Here is a 15614-nt window from a genome sequence, read left to right on the forward strand (position 1 = left end):
ATTAGTGGAATAGAGGTTTTTACAACCTTCTGTGAAATTGTTTAAATTGGAATGTTATCTGACTTGGAAACAAGTAAGTGTTCTAGAGTAATACAAACCCCAAGCTCCTTTCTTACAGTAGGCTTATCCTTGAGAAACTGTAGCTTTCCCAGCCTATATTATTCAGTTTGCTATTGGTTAGCAAGTGAGATTCAAAAATCATTCTTTTTATATTTGGAAATATGAGCCAGCCTAAGTGAGGGCATCCTTCGGTCATTGCACCTTCAGTTTGAATATTTTTGTCTGAAGCTCGCACTTTGATGTGCACCTTCCAAGTATGTGTAACATCAGTATGAAGTACACGTTTCCTCCAGTGAGTGTTTAAGACTGGCTGGCAACTTACTGGAACCGGTCTAGAAAATTGAATTTGTACTTAGGAGAAGTTGAGGGAGAAATTACAGTGTTTCTTCCTGTCTCTAGTAATGATGTAAATTTCACAAGAAAAATCAGAGGCTTCCTGTTTTCCCTAAACCTATTGAAGATAGGTATAAGAATTTGTAGTTTCGTCAAGTATATTTTTAGTGAGCCATGACAAGTGGGGTTTCTGTTATATCAAGTCTTGAGCTCCTCTTGGTGGCTTTTTATGGAACTTCAATTACATTTCAAAACAAAATACAGAACTTCTGTTCCAGGATTCATAGTTTTGATATTTGTTACCTAGTACACAAACCTTGCTGGAAAAGAAAAACTGTCACATGCATCTTTTATGTCAAGCATTCTGATATTCTAAAAATCATAAGTGGTCCTCATACCATTTCACATCTTGGAAGAAATTTAGTAAGTCCGATTGGTTTTTGTCTTTTTGGCTCACTAGCCAGAAGATAGTGTTAGTTATTAATATAAGTTTCTCTTGTGTTTTTGAGTGGTTGAACTGGTTTTGATGTAGGACCAGTAGGACACATATAAATGCTATGCTCTTGAGTAAAAAGAGCCCCCTCTTACCTTCTCAACCTCTGAATAGTAGGAATCAAGGTACCTCCCCCACCAATCTCTTTGACTCTCCTGTCCTGTGGCAGAGTTCAAGCCTGTGGTTGAATTCTTCCCAGCTACAACAGTACTTCCTAAAGAAAGGCTCTCTGGCTACCTACCTCAGCATCACCCTGGCCATTGGTAAAAGCGGGGACCTCCACCCCACGTCCTGGCCCTACTGACATGAGTCTCTGGGGGTGGCACCTAGACATTCTGCTCACTAACATCTGAGAATCCTCATCTAAGGAATCCCATTATTTAAAGGCCAACAGGTTCCAGAAGTTTTCTTTAAGTCTTCTAGAAAAAGCAAATGCCTTTTGAGTGGACATGCACATTTCAAAGATTTCCAAGAACTCAACTAAAATTTTAAATACTTACTTTCATCCTCTCCTTGTTTTAACATTATAGTTGATTTGGACAACAAGGGAGTGGAGCCTGGAAAGGATTTTGAGTGTGTCATATAGTATAGTTGGCTGTGGCTGCTGGAATCTTTGCCAGAAGTGTAATATTTGTAGAGGCTCAAGATTATTGTTTTAATTAATCTGCTAAAATATTCTTTAAAAATAAAGGTTTCTTCTCTGGTCTATAACTATCTTTTACCCTTATTAGTAATATCTAGCCTAGAAAGATTCTAAGGTGATTGCAATGTAAGAAGTCTTTTTTAAGGTTCACTTCACTTCCCTGGTGGCTCAGACGGTAAAGCGTCTGTCTAAGATGCGGGAGACCTGGGTTCAATCCCTGGGTCGGGAAGATTCCCTGGAGAAGGAAATGGCACCCCACTCCAGTACTCTTGCCTGGAGAATCCCATGGACGGAGGAGCTTGGTGCAGGCTACTGTCCATGGGGTTGCAAAGAGTCGGGCACGACTGAGCGACTTCACTTCTCTTCAAATTGTGTCATTCGGTAATTTTTGATACTGAGGTACCTAAAGATTATTAAATACTTTTAACACCTAATTTTCAATTAAAAAAGATATGCAATTGGGATCTTTAGCACAATGTTATAGTAATCTTTGTCACTTTACAGTAGTTGATAGGATTTTAATATCAAGTCACCCTTCGGGTTCTCATTTTAAAAAAGCAAAGGTTACAGAATGTTAGAGACAGGAAAGAAATGATTAATGAATGACACGGTCATCACTTACAACATGTGAATCTTCAGACTGCACAAACATTTTTTCGTGCTTCTCTGAAATCATGCAAGTAAGTCAGTATGGCACCTTTACAGCTAAAACCTCAAAGGAAATGGTTGTCAGCCTGTGGTTGTAACTGTTGATATGAATATCTCTTGTTTCTCTGCTGGTGTTCTGTGTTAATGAACCTTGTGTCTTATTTCAGAGAGATTCCCCCTCCACTTCCAGACAGTCCCCAGCTAATGGTCATAGCAGCACTAACAATTCTGTTTCGGTAAGAACTCTAGCTCCACACAGCAAAGTGTGACAATTTTGTTGGTGCCACCTGCCATGAGTGTTCTAGTTACATGTGTTCAGTGGAAATATTGTCTTCTGCCGATATACAAGGCTACTACAGCTACAATGCAGTTTACTCCTGGAAAATCTCGTTCTTCTCATTGAAAATACCTTTCATTAGTTAAATTTTAAGAAATATAGTTCAAGACTGCTTTGGTCATTCTCAAAATATTTCTGTGTCACCCAGCTGCTGTCTATGACTTTGCTCAAAGTTATGCAGAGGATGTAAATGGAAATTTGTTGAAATTTCTCAACATTTTTTTTTCACTTGTGAAAGATAAAGAAATATAAGAATTTTGCAGAGTAGGAATTTGGGTATTCTCGGGCTTTGTAGTTGTCTATTCTGAGTGATATCAGCAACATGTTTAGTTTCCGCTATCTAAGTTTACGAATTGGTGTGCCCTCTGTTACTGTGGTACGTGCACATACTTCTGTGAATTATAAGCCTTGCCTGGATATGAAAAGCAAAAGGAACTGGCTTCAAACTGCACTTAAGCCACGCTGTTATCACATCTTTAACACAAAGTACTTTATATTTTGACTTGAACTTGGAATTTCACTTTTTGTCAGAACTATCCATTTTGGAAAGTAAAAAGAATTGTTTTTAATTTATGTAAGCAAATGGGAGCACTTACAGGTGCAGGTGTGTGAATTTTTGAAATATTTTGAAATAACAAAATCTCTTAAGTTGCTGATATTGCTGTTAAAAATGAGAGTTCTAATGATACAGCAGTATCACTCTTTAACTTGCCCTTTAAAAATATATCATTTTTATGAGGTAAATTTGTAAATAATTTGAGCTAATTTATAAATACTTTGAGATCACCTCAGATGGAATGATATAAGTAAGAGAAATGTTAGAAAATTTCCTGTGACTTTTATTTGCAACTTCAAAATAGGCTACCAAAGGAATTCATTTATAACAGTTAACATTTAACAACTGTAAGATGGTAAAAAATCCATACAACCATTGAATTTTTCAAAATCTTAAATGGTTGCAGTAACTAAGTCGAAAAGGGCAATAGCTCTTTTGAGTTTTGGGGGTGTTTTTTAAATAGGCTGTTTCACTTGCAGTGGCTTTTGTGTTGAAGATGCTGAGTTGTTTCTTAAGAACACATTTCTCTCTGCTTAAATTTACCTGCTTTCTTCAGCTTGCTGCTAAATGGCCTGGGTTTGATTTTTCTTTTTTGATAACTCAACATTTCTGAGAAATGGAATAATGTATATTATCTCTTTACAACTTAAATCTAGCTCATTTTTTAACCATAATGTAACAGAACACACAAATTACCTTGTACTCTTTGAAAAGTAAATGAAAATTTTTCTCCTGGGTTGGCTTTATTCTACAGGACTTGCCATCAACTACCCAACCAAAAGGACGACAGGTGAATAGATATCCTCTATAGAAATTTCTCTAAACTGAGCTGCTAATAGCCAATCCTTTATTAACCCTTTCCATCCCATAATGTCTGCATTTTGGACCATAACATTTGAGCATTGAGAGCTTGTACCATTTCATTTTAACACATTACACATGACTAATTCTCTATAAGGATTTTTTCCCTAACATCTTTGTAGCTGTGATGGTTATTATAATTTCAACCTGATCATTTTGTGTTGATGGTTAAGAATTCAGCCTTTGGGGATCTTATGGGCCTGCCTCTAGGGTGGAAATAAATTTTTAAAGGCTACAAAATACTTTGAATTCTAAGAATAACTAAAATGTACATTCCAATGAACATTTTTAAGCAATAATTATCTGAAGCTTGTAGGTTTTTTAATTTGTATTTGCATGTGTATTTCTGAAAGCCACATACAGTGGGGAAAAAACAACAACAGAAAAATCCTGGCTTTATGTCCCTAATCAAACATGAAAAGTTAAGTGCTGCCTGAGACAAGCAACTTTTATTTGCTGGCACATTGAGTTTAAATTTTAGGTGCAAATGCAGAGACTTATAACTTTTATAGGCTGGATTTCTGAAAAGAAACAAACAGAATAATAACACAATAGTTCCAAACCCTTCAGGTTGGTTTTACAGTGACTTTAATATTAATATTCAAATGTAATTTCAAGATAGAAATTTTATGGAATTTTTCTTGAAATGTGCTCTTAAAAATAATCAAATTGGGAGTTAAGATTTGCATAAACTAGCACCTGATAGAAATCACTCCAATGATGCAATACTGAATATCTAGCACCTTGTTTTATATTATTTAGAAATCCAGTAATTCATAAAATGGTGCCATGTGATAACCCCTTGTATGCTAATCTGTTTCCTTTTATATTTACTAGTTACATTTACATATCATAAAACTCAGAGCCTTGAACTATCCATCTCCTGAAGCTCTGCAGATTTTAAGTGTTACATTGGCAAACGTAGGACTTAAATTCATTTTTCTTCTCGAAGAAGAGTAAAATGCGAATATAAAGTAGAAATGCTATTTGCAAAATTAAACTAATTTTAAATGCTTTTTTAAAATGTTTGAGTTACAGTTAAGTTTATCAGCAGTGTGTAGACACACTGCCAGTTGTCATGGAGGCATTTTATAGCACGTTAGCAACACTGAGTTCTTGCTAGTTTCGTATCGTGCTGCTTTAGGGTTAAAACCTTCCCTGAATGCTTGTGGTTATGGCTTAAAGCCTGCCACGTGATCATGACAACTTACCCATAATATCAACTACATATATGCAGATTTTCAAACGGTAAGCATATTTCACTATAATTTTAAGCCTATTCTGTTATAGTAAAAGCAGAAATAAAGTCTTTATTGAACAAATACCTTAAATGTTCTATCCAAATAAAAAGAGCAGAGATTTGTAACTGTACACATCAAAAATAGTACATTGTTCTAGTGGTAGCAGTTTTCTGTGTTGTATTTCCATGCATCATATTTGTGTTCACCATCTAATGTCCTGTTCGTATTGTAGTGTTAGTCCATGGTTATTCAGTTAGAACTGACTGTTTTCTTTCATATCACTGTGGCGTTTTTTCTTACAAACTCCTGTTTTATAGATCTATGTAAGAGCACAATTTGAATATGATCCAGCTAAGGATGACCTCATCCCCTGCAAAGAAGCTGGCATTCGATTCAGAGTTGGTGACATTATCCAGATTATTAGTAAGGACGATCACAATTGGTGGCAGGGTAAACTGGAAAACTCCAAAAATGGAACGGCAGGTCTCATTCCTTCTCCAGAACTTCAGGAATGGTATGTCTGTGTTGTGTTGTTTTGGTTTCTCATATAAACGAAGCCTGGCGAGCCATTTTCCACCTTTATGTTTTGCTGTTTTATAGGGTAAAACCTGTTTAATATATTGTTTGCTCTATTAGCCAAACGCAATTCAAATGAGTCTGCCGAGAATTCTCAGTTGTCAGCCCCAAGTGAGCTCCTATTTATAGAGTCAGGTCTTTGTTTCACACAGAAGGAGAGGAAGGTCTAGAGAGAGGCTGAGTCGGGTCATAGTCACATCGTGATCTCTTAGCAGAGCCCTCTACGCCTGTATGCTGTTTCCAGCCTTTTAGAATTGCATTTTTTTTTAAATGTACCCTCTCTTTGCCCCTCCACATGCTCTCACCAACCCCATTCCGCTCCACCACCAGTGAAAAACTCAGATGCCAGGATTCACGGTCACTCCAGGTATTTAAAGTGTTTCGCTATTAGAAGGGAGACAGAAGCTTCGTTCTTTACCCTGCCAGGTCTTTTAAAATGTGTGTCTGTTAGAAAGTTTAAGCTTTGAAAGCAGGTTAAAATCAGGCAGTTTTCAGACATGTTTTTAACTGAGAGGAGTCAGGGATTACTGTATATTTTGGTAAAATCTATTTCTGTTATTAATGTTATAATTTGCTGTTTTTTGAAAAATGCTGATAGTTTTACCTTTGTCTGTACTTTGGCAATATATATCAGAAATCTAGTGCCAAAGAGATATCTTCAAAAGAGAGAGATCTTCATGTCCAAAATACTTATTTGAACCTAACTAAAAGAGATTAAAGGCATCGAGTTCATAGACGCATAGTTGTTTTTCACCCAGTTTTTTACTAATTAAAGGGATTTTTCAGTTAATCTCTTTTGCTTGATCACTTCTTTCAGCTAAATTCCAGGGTTCCCAAAAATACTTTTAAATTTAGCACATTGGAGCTAAGAACTTCAGATGCCATCATTTTATACTAGGAAACATAGGCCCACATAACGGAAGTAGAAGCCTTCCCTCTGATGCCATCTTTGGGTCCGATCTTCAAAAAACAGTTTAAGCATTAGTGAGAGGAAAGTGATGTCTAAGTCCTTTTGCTAGTGATGTTATTATGTTAGCACTGATATTTACATTTTACAAAATGTGTTCTTGAATGTTGCCATATGTGAATGAGTGTCTCTTGAAAATATTTATGTAGATTCTAGACCTCTTCTCCCTGGTCAGATCATTTGTATAAATTATGTCTCACCAATACCTATAACTCTTAAGTCCCCTGGGGGAAGCCTGAGAAATGACAGTGGAAAAGCAGATTTGCTTCCTGTTGCCTATAATGGTAGACTAGATTGTCTGGACCAATCCTCCTGGTGGAAAAAAATGAGATGTGCTGCAGAAAATATGTTTTTGAAAATTACCTTAAAAGGTATTGGGGAACTCAGTGACCAATTTTTATATGAAAGCCATTAATCAGAGCGGTAAAAATGAGAGCTCCAAACTGGTCCACTTTGCCATGAGGGCATTCTATTACTAAGAACTTCTCTGCCAGAGGACCAAGGTTAAGACCCAGTAAGGCCTGTATAAGTAGGAGAATCAGTTAGGAGACCCATCCCACACTGTTAGGACTGCAAAAAGCTATATCCCTAGGTTAAGAGCAAACTGATAAGCATTCCCTTACTTCCCTTCCACACCAGGGGACTGTAGAGAAGGATGCCTTGTCAGTGAGCACAGCAAAAGGAAAACAAAGTTTCCCTGAAAACATTGTGGCCTCTGCTGCTGCTGCTGCTAAGTCGCTTCAGTCGTGTCTGACTCTGTGCGACCCCATAGACAGCAGCCCACCAGGCTCCCCCATCCCTGGGATTCTCCAGGCAAGAACACTGAAGTGGGTTGCCATTTCCTCCTCCAATGCATGAAAGTGAAAAGTGAAAGTGAAGTTGCTGAGTCTTGTCCGACTCTTCGCGACCCCATGGACTGTGGCCCACCAGGTTCCTCCATCCATGGGATTTTCCAGGCAAGAGTACTGGAGTGGGTGCCATCGCCTTCTCCATTGTGGCTACTGGTCTACCCCAAATGAATTTGCACCCAGGTACACATAGCCTGGGACAGCCAGGGGAAGTCCAGCTATGCACTTGATGTGAGGTTTCTTGTTTACTAATACTTCCATATATCTGTTATAGACAAATGAAAGTCTCTGAAGGAGAGCACTTTTATCCTAGGGCTCCTCCTAACCACCCCCTGCATGGACTTTCTCCAGGGCAATGACCAGCAAGTCAAAATACGCAGGTGCACATGGAAACCAGTGAGCAATAACAGACACCAGAAACAGAATCAAACCCGCATCATATATTGGAATTAGGAGACCAAGTAATATACATATTACTGATTATTAAAAGCCTGCTAGTAAGCACAGTTGTTTAAAAAAGGGAGGTGGCTTCTATAAGGGCTTCCCTTATACCTCAGTCGGTAAAGAATCTGCCTGCAGTGCAGGAGACCCGGGTTCGATCCCTGGGTTGGGAAAATCCCCTGGAGAAGGAAATGGCAACCCACTCCAGTATCCTTGCCTGGAAAATCTCATGGACAGAGGAACCTGGTGGACTGCAGTCCATGGGGTCCCAAAGAGTCAGGCACGACTGAGTGATTAACACTAACTATGCTTCTATAAAGACCTACAAGACCTTCTGGAACTCACACCAAAAAAAAAAAATGGCCTTGTCATCATAGGGGAATGGAATACAAAAGTAGGAAGTCAAGAGATACCTGGAGTAACAGGCAAGTTTGGCCTTGGAGTGCAAAATGAAGCAGGGCAAAGGCTAACAGAGTTTTGCCAAAAGAATGCACTGGTCACAGCATTCTTCCTATGACACAAGAAATGACTCTACACATGGACATCACCAGATGGTCAATACAGAAATCAGATTGATTGATTATATTCTTTGCAGCCAAAGATGGAGAAGCTCTATACAGTTGGCAAAAACAAGACCAGGAGCTGACTGTGGCTTAGATCATGAACTCCTTACTGCAAAATTCAGACTTAAATGGAAGAACATAGGGAAAACCACTAGGCTATTCAGGTATGACCTAAATCAAATCCCTTACAATTATACCATGTAAGTGACAAATAGATTCAAGGGATTAGATCTGATAGACAGAGTGCCTAAAGAACTATGGACAGAGGTTCGTAACATGGTACAGCAGGTGGTGATCAAAACCATCCCCAAGAAAAAGAAATGCAAAAAGGTTGTCTGAGGAGGCCTTACAGATAGTTGAGACAAGAAGAGAAGCAAAAGGCTAGGAGAAAAGGAAAGATATACCCATTTGAATTCAGAGTTCCAAAGAATAGCAAGGAGAGATAAGAAAGCCTTCCTCAGTGATCAATGCAAAGAAATAGAGGAAAACAATAGAATGGGAAAGACTAGAAATCTCTTCAAGAAAATTAGAGATACCAAGGGAACATTTCATGCAAAGATGGACTCAATAAAGGACAGAAATGGTAAGGACCTAACAGAAGCAGAAGATATTAAGAAGAGGTGGCAAGAATACACAGAAGAACTGTACAAAAAAGATCTTCACAACCCAGATAATCACAATAGTGTGATCACTCACCTAGAGCCAGACATCCTGGAATGTGAAGTCAAGTGGACCTTAGGAAGCATCACTACAAACAAAGCTAGTGAAGGTGATGGAATTCCAGCTGAGTTATTTCAAATCCTAAAAGATGCTTTTAAAGTGCTACACTCAATATGCCAGCACATTTGGAAAAGTCAGCAGTGGCCACAGGACTGGAAAAGGTCCATTTTCATTCCAGTCCCAAAGAATGCTCAAACTACCACACATTTGGACTTATTTCACATGCTAGCAAGGTAATGCTCAAAATTCTTCAAGCTATGCTTCAACAGTATGTGAACCGAAAACTTCCAGATGTACAAGCTGGATGTAGAAAAGGCAGAGGAACCAGAGATCAAATTGCCAGCATCCATTGGATCATAGAAAAAGCAAGAGAATTCCAGAAAAACATCGACTTCTGCTTTACTGACTATGCTAAAGCCTTTGACTGTGTAGATCACAACAAGCTGGAAAATGGGAATACCAGACCACCTTACCTGCCTCCTAAGAGACCTATATGTAGGTCAGGAAGCAACAGTTAGAACTGGACATGGAACAACAGACTGGTTCCAAATCGGGAAAGGAGTACATCAAGGTGATATATTGTCACCCTGGCTATTTAACTTATATGCAAAGTATATCATGTTAAATACCAGGCTGGATGAAGCACAAACTGGGATTAAGATTGCTGGGAGAAATATCAATAACTTCAGATATGCAGATGACACCACCCTTATGACAGAAAGCAAAGAAGAACTAAAGAGCCTCTTGATGAAGGTGAAAGAAGAGAGTGAAAAGGCTAGCTTAAAACTCAACATTAAAAAACGAAGATCATGGCATCCAATCCCATCACTTAATGGCAGATGGGGAAACAATGGAAACAGTGAGAGAGTTTATTTTCTTGGGCTCCAAAATCACTGTAGATGGTGACTGCAGCCTTGAAAATTAAGACACTTGCTCCTTGGAAGAAAAGCAATGACAAACCTAGTTAGTGTATTAAAAAGCAGAGACATTACTTTGCCTACAAAGGTCCATATAGACAAAGCTATGGCATTTCCTTTCTCTAATTCGGAGAAGGCAATGGCACCCCACTCCAGTACTCTTGCCTGGAAAATCCCATGGACGGAGGAGCCTGGTAGGCTCCAGACCATGGGGTCGCTAAGAGTCGGGCACAACTGAGCGACTTCACTTTCACTTTTCACTTTCATGCATTGGAGAAGGAAATGGCAACCCACTCCAGTATTCTTGCCTGGAGAATCCCAGGGACAGAGGAGCCTAGTGGGCTGCTGTCTATTGGGTTGCACAGAGTTGGACACAACTGAAGCGACTTAGCAGCAGCAGCAGCAGCATGGTTTTTCCAGTAGTCGTGTATGGATGTGTGAGCTGGACAATAAAAAAGGCTGAGCACAGAAGAATTGATTCCTTCGAACTGTGGTGCTGGAGAATACTCCTGAGAGTCCCTTGGACAGCAAGGAGATCAAACCAGTTAATCCTAAAGGAAATCAACCCTGAATATTCATTGGAAGGACTGATGCTGAAGCCTCAATACTTTGGCCACCAAATGTAAAGAGCCAACTCATTGGAAAAGACCCTGATGCTGGGAAGGATTGAAGGCAGGAGGAGAAAGGGATGACAGAGGATGAGATGGTTGGATGGCATCACCTACTCAATGGACATGAGTTTGAGCCAACTCCAGGAGATAGTGAAGGACAGGGAAGCCTGGCATGCTGCAGTCCATGGGGTTGCAAAGAGTCAGACATAAATGAGTGACTGAACAACAATGCTTAAAAAATATCTTCAGAGTATGTGGGGAGGGATGAATGGCATAACAGATTCGAAATAGAACCTAAAGGAATTTCCAAGGACAAAAAAATGCACTAACAAAAACTTAGTGGCCACATACCTATTACAATTTTTTTTAATTAAAAAAAATTTTAATTAAATTTCTAAACATTTTTAATGTTTTCATCAACAGGTCAGTGGATAAACAAATTATGGCATATCCATACAATAGGATGCAGTTAAAAGAAAGGAACTATTGGTAACACACAACAATATGAGTGAAACTCAAAATCACTAGGCTGGGTTTCCAGGCAAAACAGAGAACATACTATATAATTCCCTTATATAAAACTCTAGAAAATCAAAACTAACCTTTAGTTCCTGGGGATCTGTAGGAGGAAGGAGGAATTACAGAAGGGCATAAGAAAAGTCCTGGGATGATGAAAATATTTGTTATTTTGATTATGGTGATGGTTTCATGGGATGTATAATATTTCAAAACTGAAATTTTATACTTTATATATTATTTTCAGTTTACTTCAGAAAAACTGAGCTCAATAAAGTTGCAAAGACTATAGAGGGAGAAAGGAATTCTAACTAGAATAATGAGGAAGAGGCCCACTGGGCAGTATGTTCCTTGAGATGTTGAGTAGGACTTTGGAGGTACAAGAAGACATTCCCAGCTGAGGGGAAAAAGAATTCCTTGTTGGAAAAGTGAATTGGTCTCTAGAATGTCATGTGGTAGACATGTAATGCTAATGAGAAAGATTTGAAACAATCCGATCAGCCAAACCCGGAAGCTTTGTTTAGATGTATTGCTACCAAATCAAATTTTTCACATTCTCCAGATGAGAAATCAATTTTTTTGAACCCAAATACCTTACCTTCTTTATCCGTGGTAAATTTCATCTTGCTTGACAAGGCCCATCAGTCTAATCCTTGGATATGGTTTGAGTCCCTGAATGTGTCATCCCTTCCCTTGCCTACTAGATCCTCATCCAAGTCAGCAATAAATGTTAAACATGTGTTTGAAATTTCCTCCATGTTGACCTAAATTCTAACAGTTTTCTTGCACTTGCAGAACTAAAAGAAATAACATTCATTTCCTGAGTGTCTGGTAAAAATCAGTTTCATTCCTCTCTCGTTACACCACACATGACCACACCACAAATTTTTACTGGGAACTTTTTTTAAGCTTAAAATCATTTCTTGTAAGATACTCTGTACACTATAACATAAGCTTCACAAGGTCAGGATTTTTTTTATTTTGGTCTCTTAACCTTTCAAAAATGCCTCAGTTCTGTTTAAGTTTCCAAAGAGCATATGCCTCACAGAAGCTGTAGTTATGACTAACAGCACATATTGGCTTGTACTGGAAGAATTCCCAAACGTTTCATCAGCCTCCTCTGGATGCCACTTAGGTAATATATGGAGATTGACGTTGGTACTGTTGCTGAGAGACAGTTCACATTATTTCCCAATAAATGCCTTTCTCCGAACCAAAAATAAATAAAGCCCTCGATGAGCAAGAGAAAGCAAGAGGCAGGGAGGAAGGACTCTTCAAGAAAGTAGAAGAGAATGCTTCCTGACTCATTTCATGACCCCAGTGTTACCCTGATACCAAAATTCAATACATTTTGAATATGTTAAATACCCATATTCCTCATGAACACAGATGCAAAATATTAACAAACTGAATCTAGCAATATACAAAAAGAATAATACATCTTGACCCAGTAGAGTTTGTACTGGGAATGCACAGCTGGTTCAACATTTGAAAACCGATCCAGCATATTAACAGATTAAAGAAGAAAAATCCACAAAGTCATTATCATTAGATGCAGGAAAAGCATTTGTTAAAATCCAAAATCCATTCATAATTAAAACTCTCACAGACTGTGAAATTGAAGGGAACTTCCTTAACCTGATTGAGAGCATCTACAGTAAACCTATAGCAAACATAATTGGAAAGGAAAAAAAATTACAGGTGATAGGATTCTGTGTAGAAATTCAAAGAAATCTATTATATTAATATATATATAAACAATTACAATTAATATGAGAGTTTATCAAGATGGCTGATATAAAAATCATTATACAAAATCAATTATATTTCTATTTACCAGTAAAAAAATAGAAAGTAATTTTTTAAAATACCCTATATAACACCATAATACTATAAAGTACTCTTGCAAAAAAAAATAAAGCTCAAGTTTGATTAGACCTCTAGATCTAGTTAGTTGTTTGCAAGAAATACAAAAGACAGGAACTTATTAAAGACACCACAGGGGTAAAATCAGAAACTATAAGACAGACAACCAGTTTCTGCAACAAATAAATTGCAAGAAGAAAAGGGGGAGGGGGAAGAATGGGAAACCTATAGGTTTAAAGGGAATTTAAGAATATTTAAGGAGGAAATAATACAAAGTTGGATTTTTTTTTTTTTCAAAATAATCTTAGGGTGCATGCTCAATCGCTGAGTCATGTCCAACTCTTTGTGAACCCATGGACTGTAGCCCGCCAAGCTCCTGTCCATGAGATTTTCCAGGCAAGAATCCTGGAGTGTGTTGTCATTTCCTTCTCTAGGGGATCTTCCCGACCCAGGGATCAAACCTGTGTCTCCTGCATTGGCAGGTGGATTGCTTACCACTGCACCACCTGGGAAGCCTAATCTTAGGGTGGGTAGGTTGTAAATAACACAAAGTAACCCATGAGTTAATAAATGTTGAAGCTGAGTCGTAGGTATTTGAGGTTCGTTACACGGTATTATTGTATATGTTTGAATTTTTCCATATTACAAAATTTTAAAAACCATTTATAAAATCTTTTTAAATCAACAACCTAGGAACAAATCTAATAAAGTTGTTCAAGACATTTAGAAGATAAACTATAAAACTTATTGAGACATTAAAGAAGACCTAAATGAATAGACATACTGTATTTAGGGACTAGAAGACTTAATATTGCAAAGATATATATTCCTCCCAAATTGATTAATAGATTCAGTTCATTCCCAACCGTTTTGAAATTGACAAGCTAATTTTAAAGTTTTCATGGAAATGCACAGAATTGGAAATAGTCAAGATGCTCTTCTAGAAGAATAGAGAGAGAGGACTTGCCTCAATGATACCAGGACTTACTATAAAGCTTTGGTAGTTAAGATAATAAGGTATGGGCTTAGAGATGCTCAAATAGGCCAACTGAAGAGACCCCCTAAACACTCTCATACACAGTCACTAGGGAGGAATGAATAGACTTTTCCCTAAGTTATTCTGGGATGATTGTGTATCCATTGGGGGGGCAGGAAATGAGAGAAATTGACCCCTAACTTCGTACTATATACAAAAACCAGTTCTGGTGTATTAAAAACCAAAACATGAAAGGCAAAATTATAAACTCTTGAGAAGGTAATACTGGAGAATATCTTTAGGGACAAGGAAGGATTTCCTTAAAAAGATAACAAAAATGTTTCCCATAAGTGAAAATACTGCTAGATTTGACTAAAACTAATAAGTTGTCTTTATCAAATACTATAAAAAGATTAGAAAGGCAAGCCACAGAGTGGAAGAAGATACCTGCATCATATATAACTAACAAAAGTGTAATATTTGGGCCATATAAACACTTCCTACAAATCAATGAGGAAAAGACAACTGGATAAGAAAGTAGTCTTTGAACAGGCACTTTACAAAAGAAGAAATCCAACAGCCAATAAGCATATGAAAAGATGTTTGATCTCATTAATGATCAGTGAAATACACAAACAGTGTTATTTCACTGCTTATCCACCATGATGGCTAAAACTACAGACTGATTATACCAAGTATTGACATGGAAGTGGAACAATAGGAGCTCTACACTGCTAGTGGGAGAATAACAAGTCAGTACAACTTCATTAGAAAACAACGCATCATTTCAATGGCATTGTATGCCATTCTGATAGTGTTTTTGAGTCCTCCTTATACGTGGTTCACTCAGGGACCCCCACGTTGGCCCACAGCAAAGTCATTAAGTAAGCAAAACCTTCTGTGGCAATATCCTGAAAGGTAAGTACTTGCTTAGACTGAACCTAAGAGAGCAACTTACTAACAACATTTATGCATATGTTACCAATGTTGAATACTGTAATCATGTAGAACAAAATCATGATTTTTCTGAATGTAACCCTAACTGAATTCAATCATAGTTTTTTTCCCTACCTAGAATCTCCATGTTGTAATAGTAGTACCATTTATTAGGCAACTGCTGTGCCTGCTACTGTGATAGAGAAATGATTTACATTTTTGGTTAAAATTGTTTGCAACAGTCACCCAAGAGATAGAAAGATTAACTGAATTAATATATGTAAATTTCCTAGAAAAACTCCTAACACTAAATTGATAAAAGCTAATAATTGAGAGAGCAAGGATTCAAATCAGACTTGTCTCAACTCAAAATCCCACACTCATTGCACTGTATTTCATGACTATATGTTTACTTCTCTTCTGTGTCATCAGTTATATGTCCAAGTGACAATGTTATTTTGTTAGAAACCTGTGTTTTTTAAACATTTCTAGGATTCTAGATTAA

At 37.7% G+C, this 15614-nt stretch overlaps 1 protein-coding gene across 15 annotated transcripts in view; it reads left to right on the plus strand.

The window, feature by feature from the left end:
• The window catches only part of CASK (calcium/calmodulin dependent serine protein kinase), a 372938-nt gene that overhangs the window by 333739 nt on the left and 23585 nt on the right, over positions 1 to 15614 (plus strand). For 7 of the 15 annotated variants that reach the window (XM_070785242.1, XM_070785243.1, XM_070785244.1 and 4 more), the window contains 3 exons: positions 2345 to 2413; positions 3825 to 3860; positions 5490 to 5686. In XM_070785242.1, the coding sequence (XP_070641343.1) occupies positions 2345 to 2413; positions 3825 to 3860; positions 5490 to 5686 (302 nt within the window). The remainder of the gene's footprint in view (positions 1 to 2344; positions 2414 to 3824; positions 3861 to 5489; positions 5687 to 15614) is intronic. The other 8 variants (XM_070785249.1, XM_070785251.1, XM_070785252.1 and 5 more) reach the window with 3 other exon arrangements.

Source organism: Bos indicus, chromosome X, assembly GCF_029378745.1.
Source record: "Bos indicus isolate NIAB-ARS_2022 breed Sahiwal x Tharparkar chromosome X, NIAB-ARS_B.indTharparkar_mat_pri_1.0, whole genome shotgun sequence".
NCBI classification, from domain to species: domain Eukaryota; kingdom Metazoa; phylum Chordata; class Mammalia; order Artiodactyla; family Bovidae; genus Bos; species Bos indicus.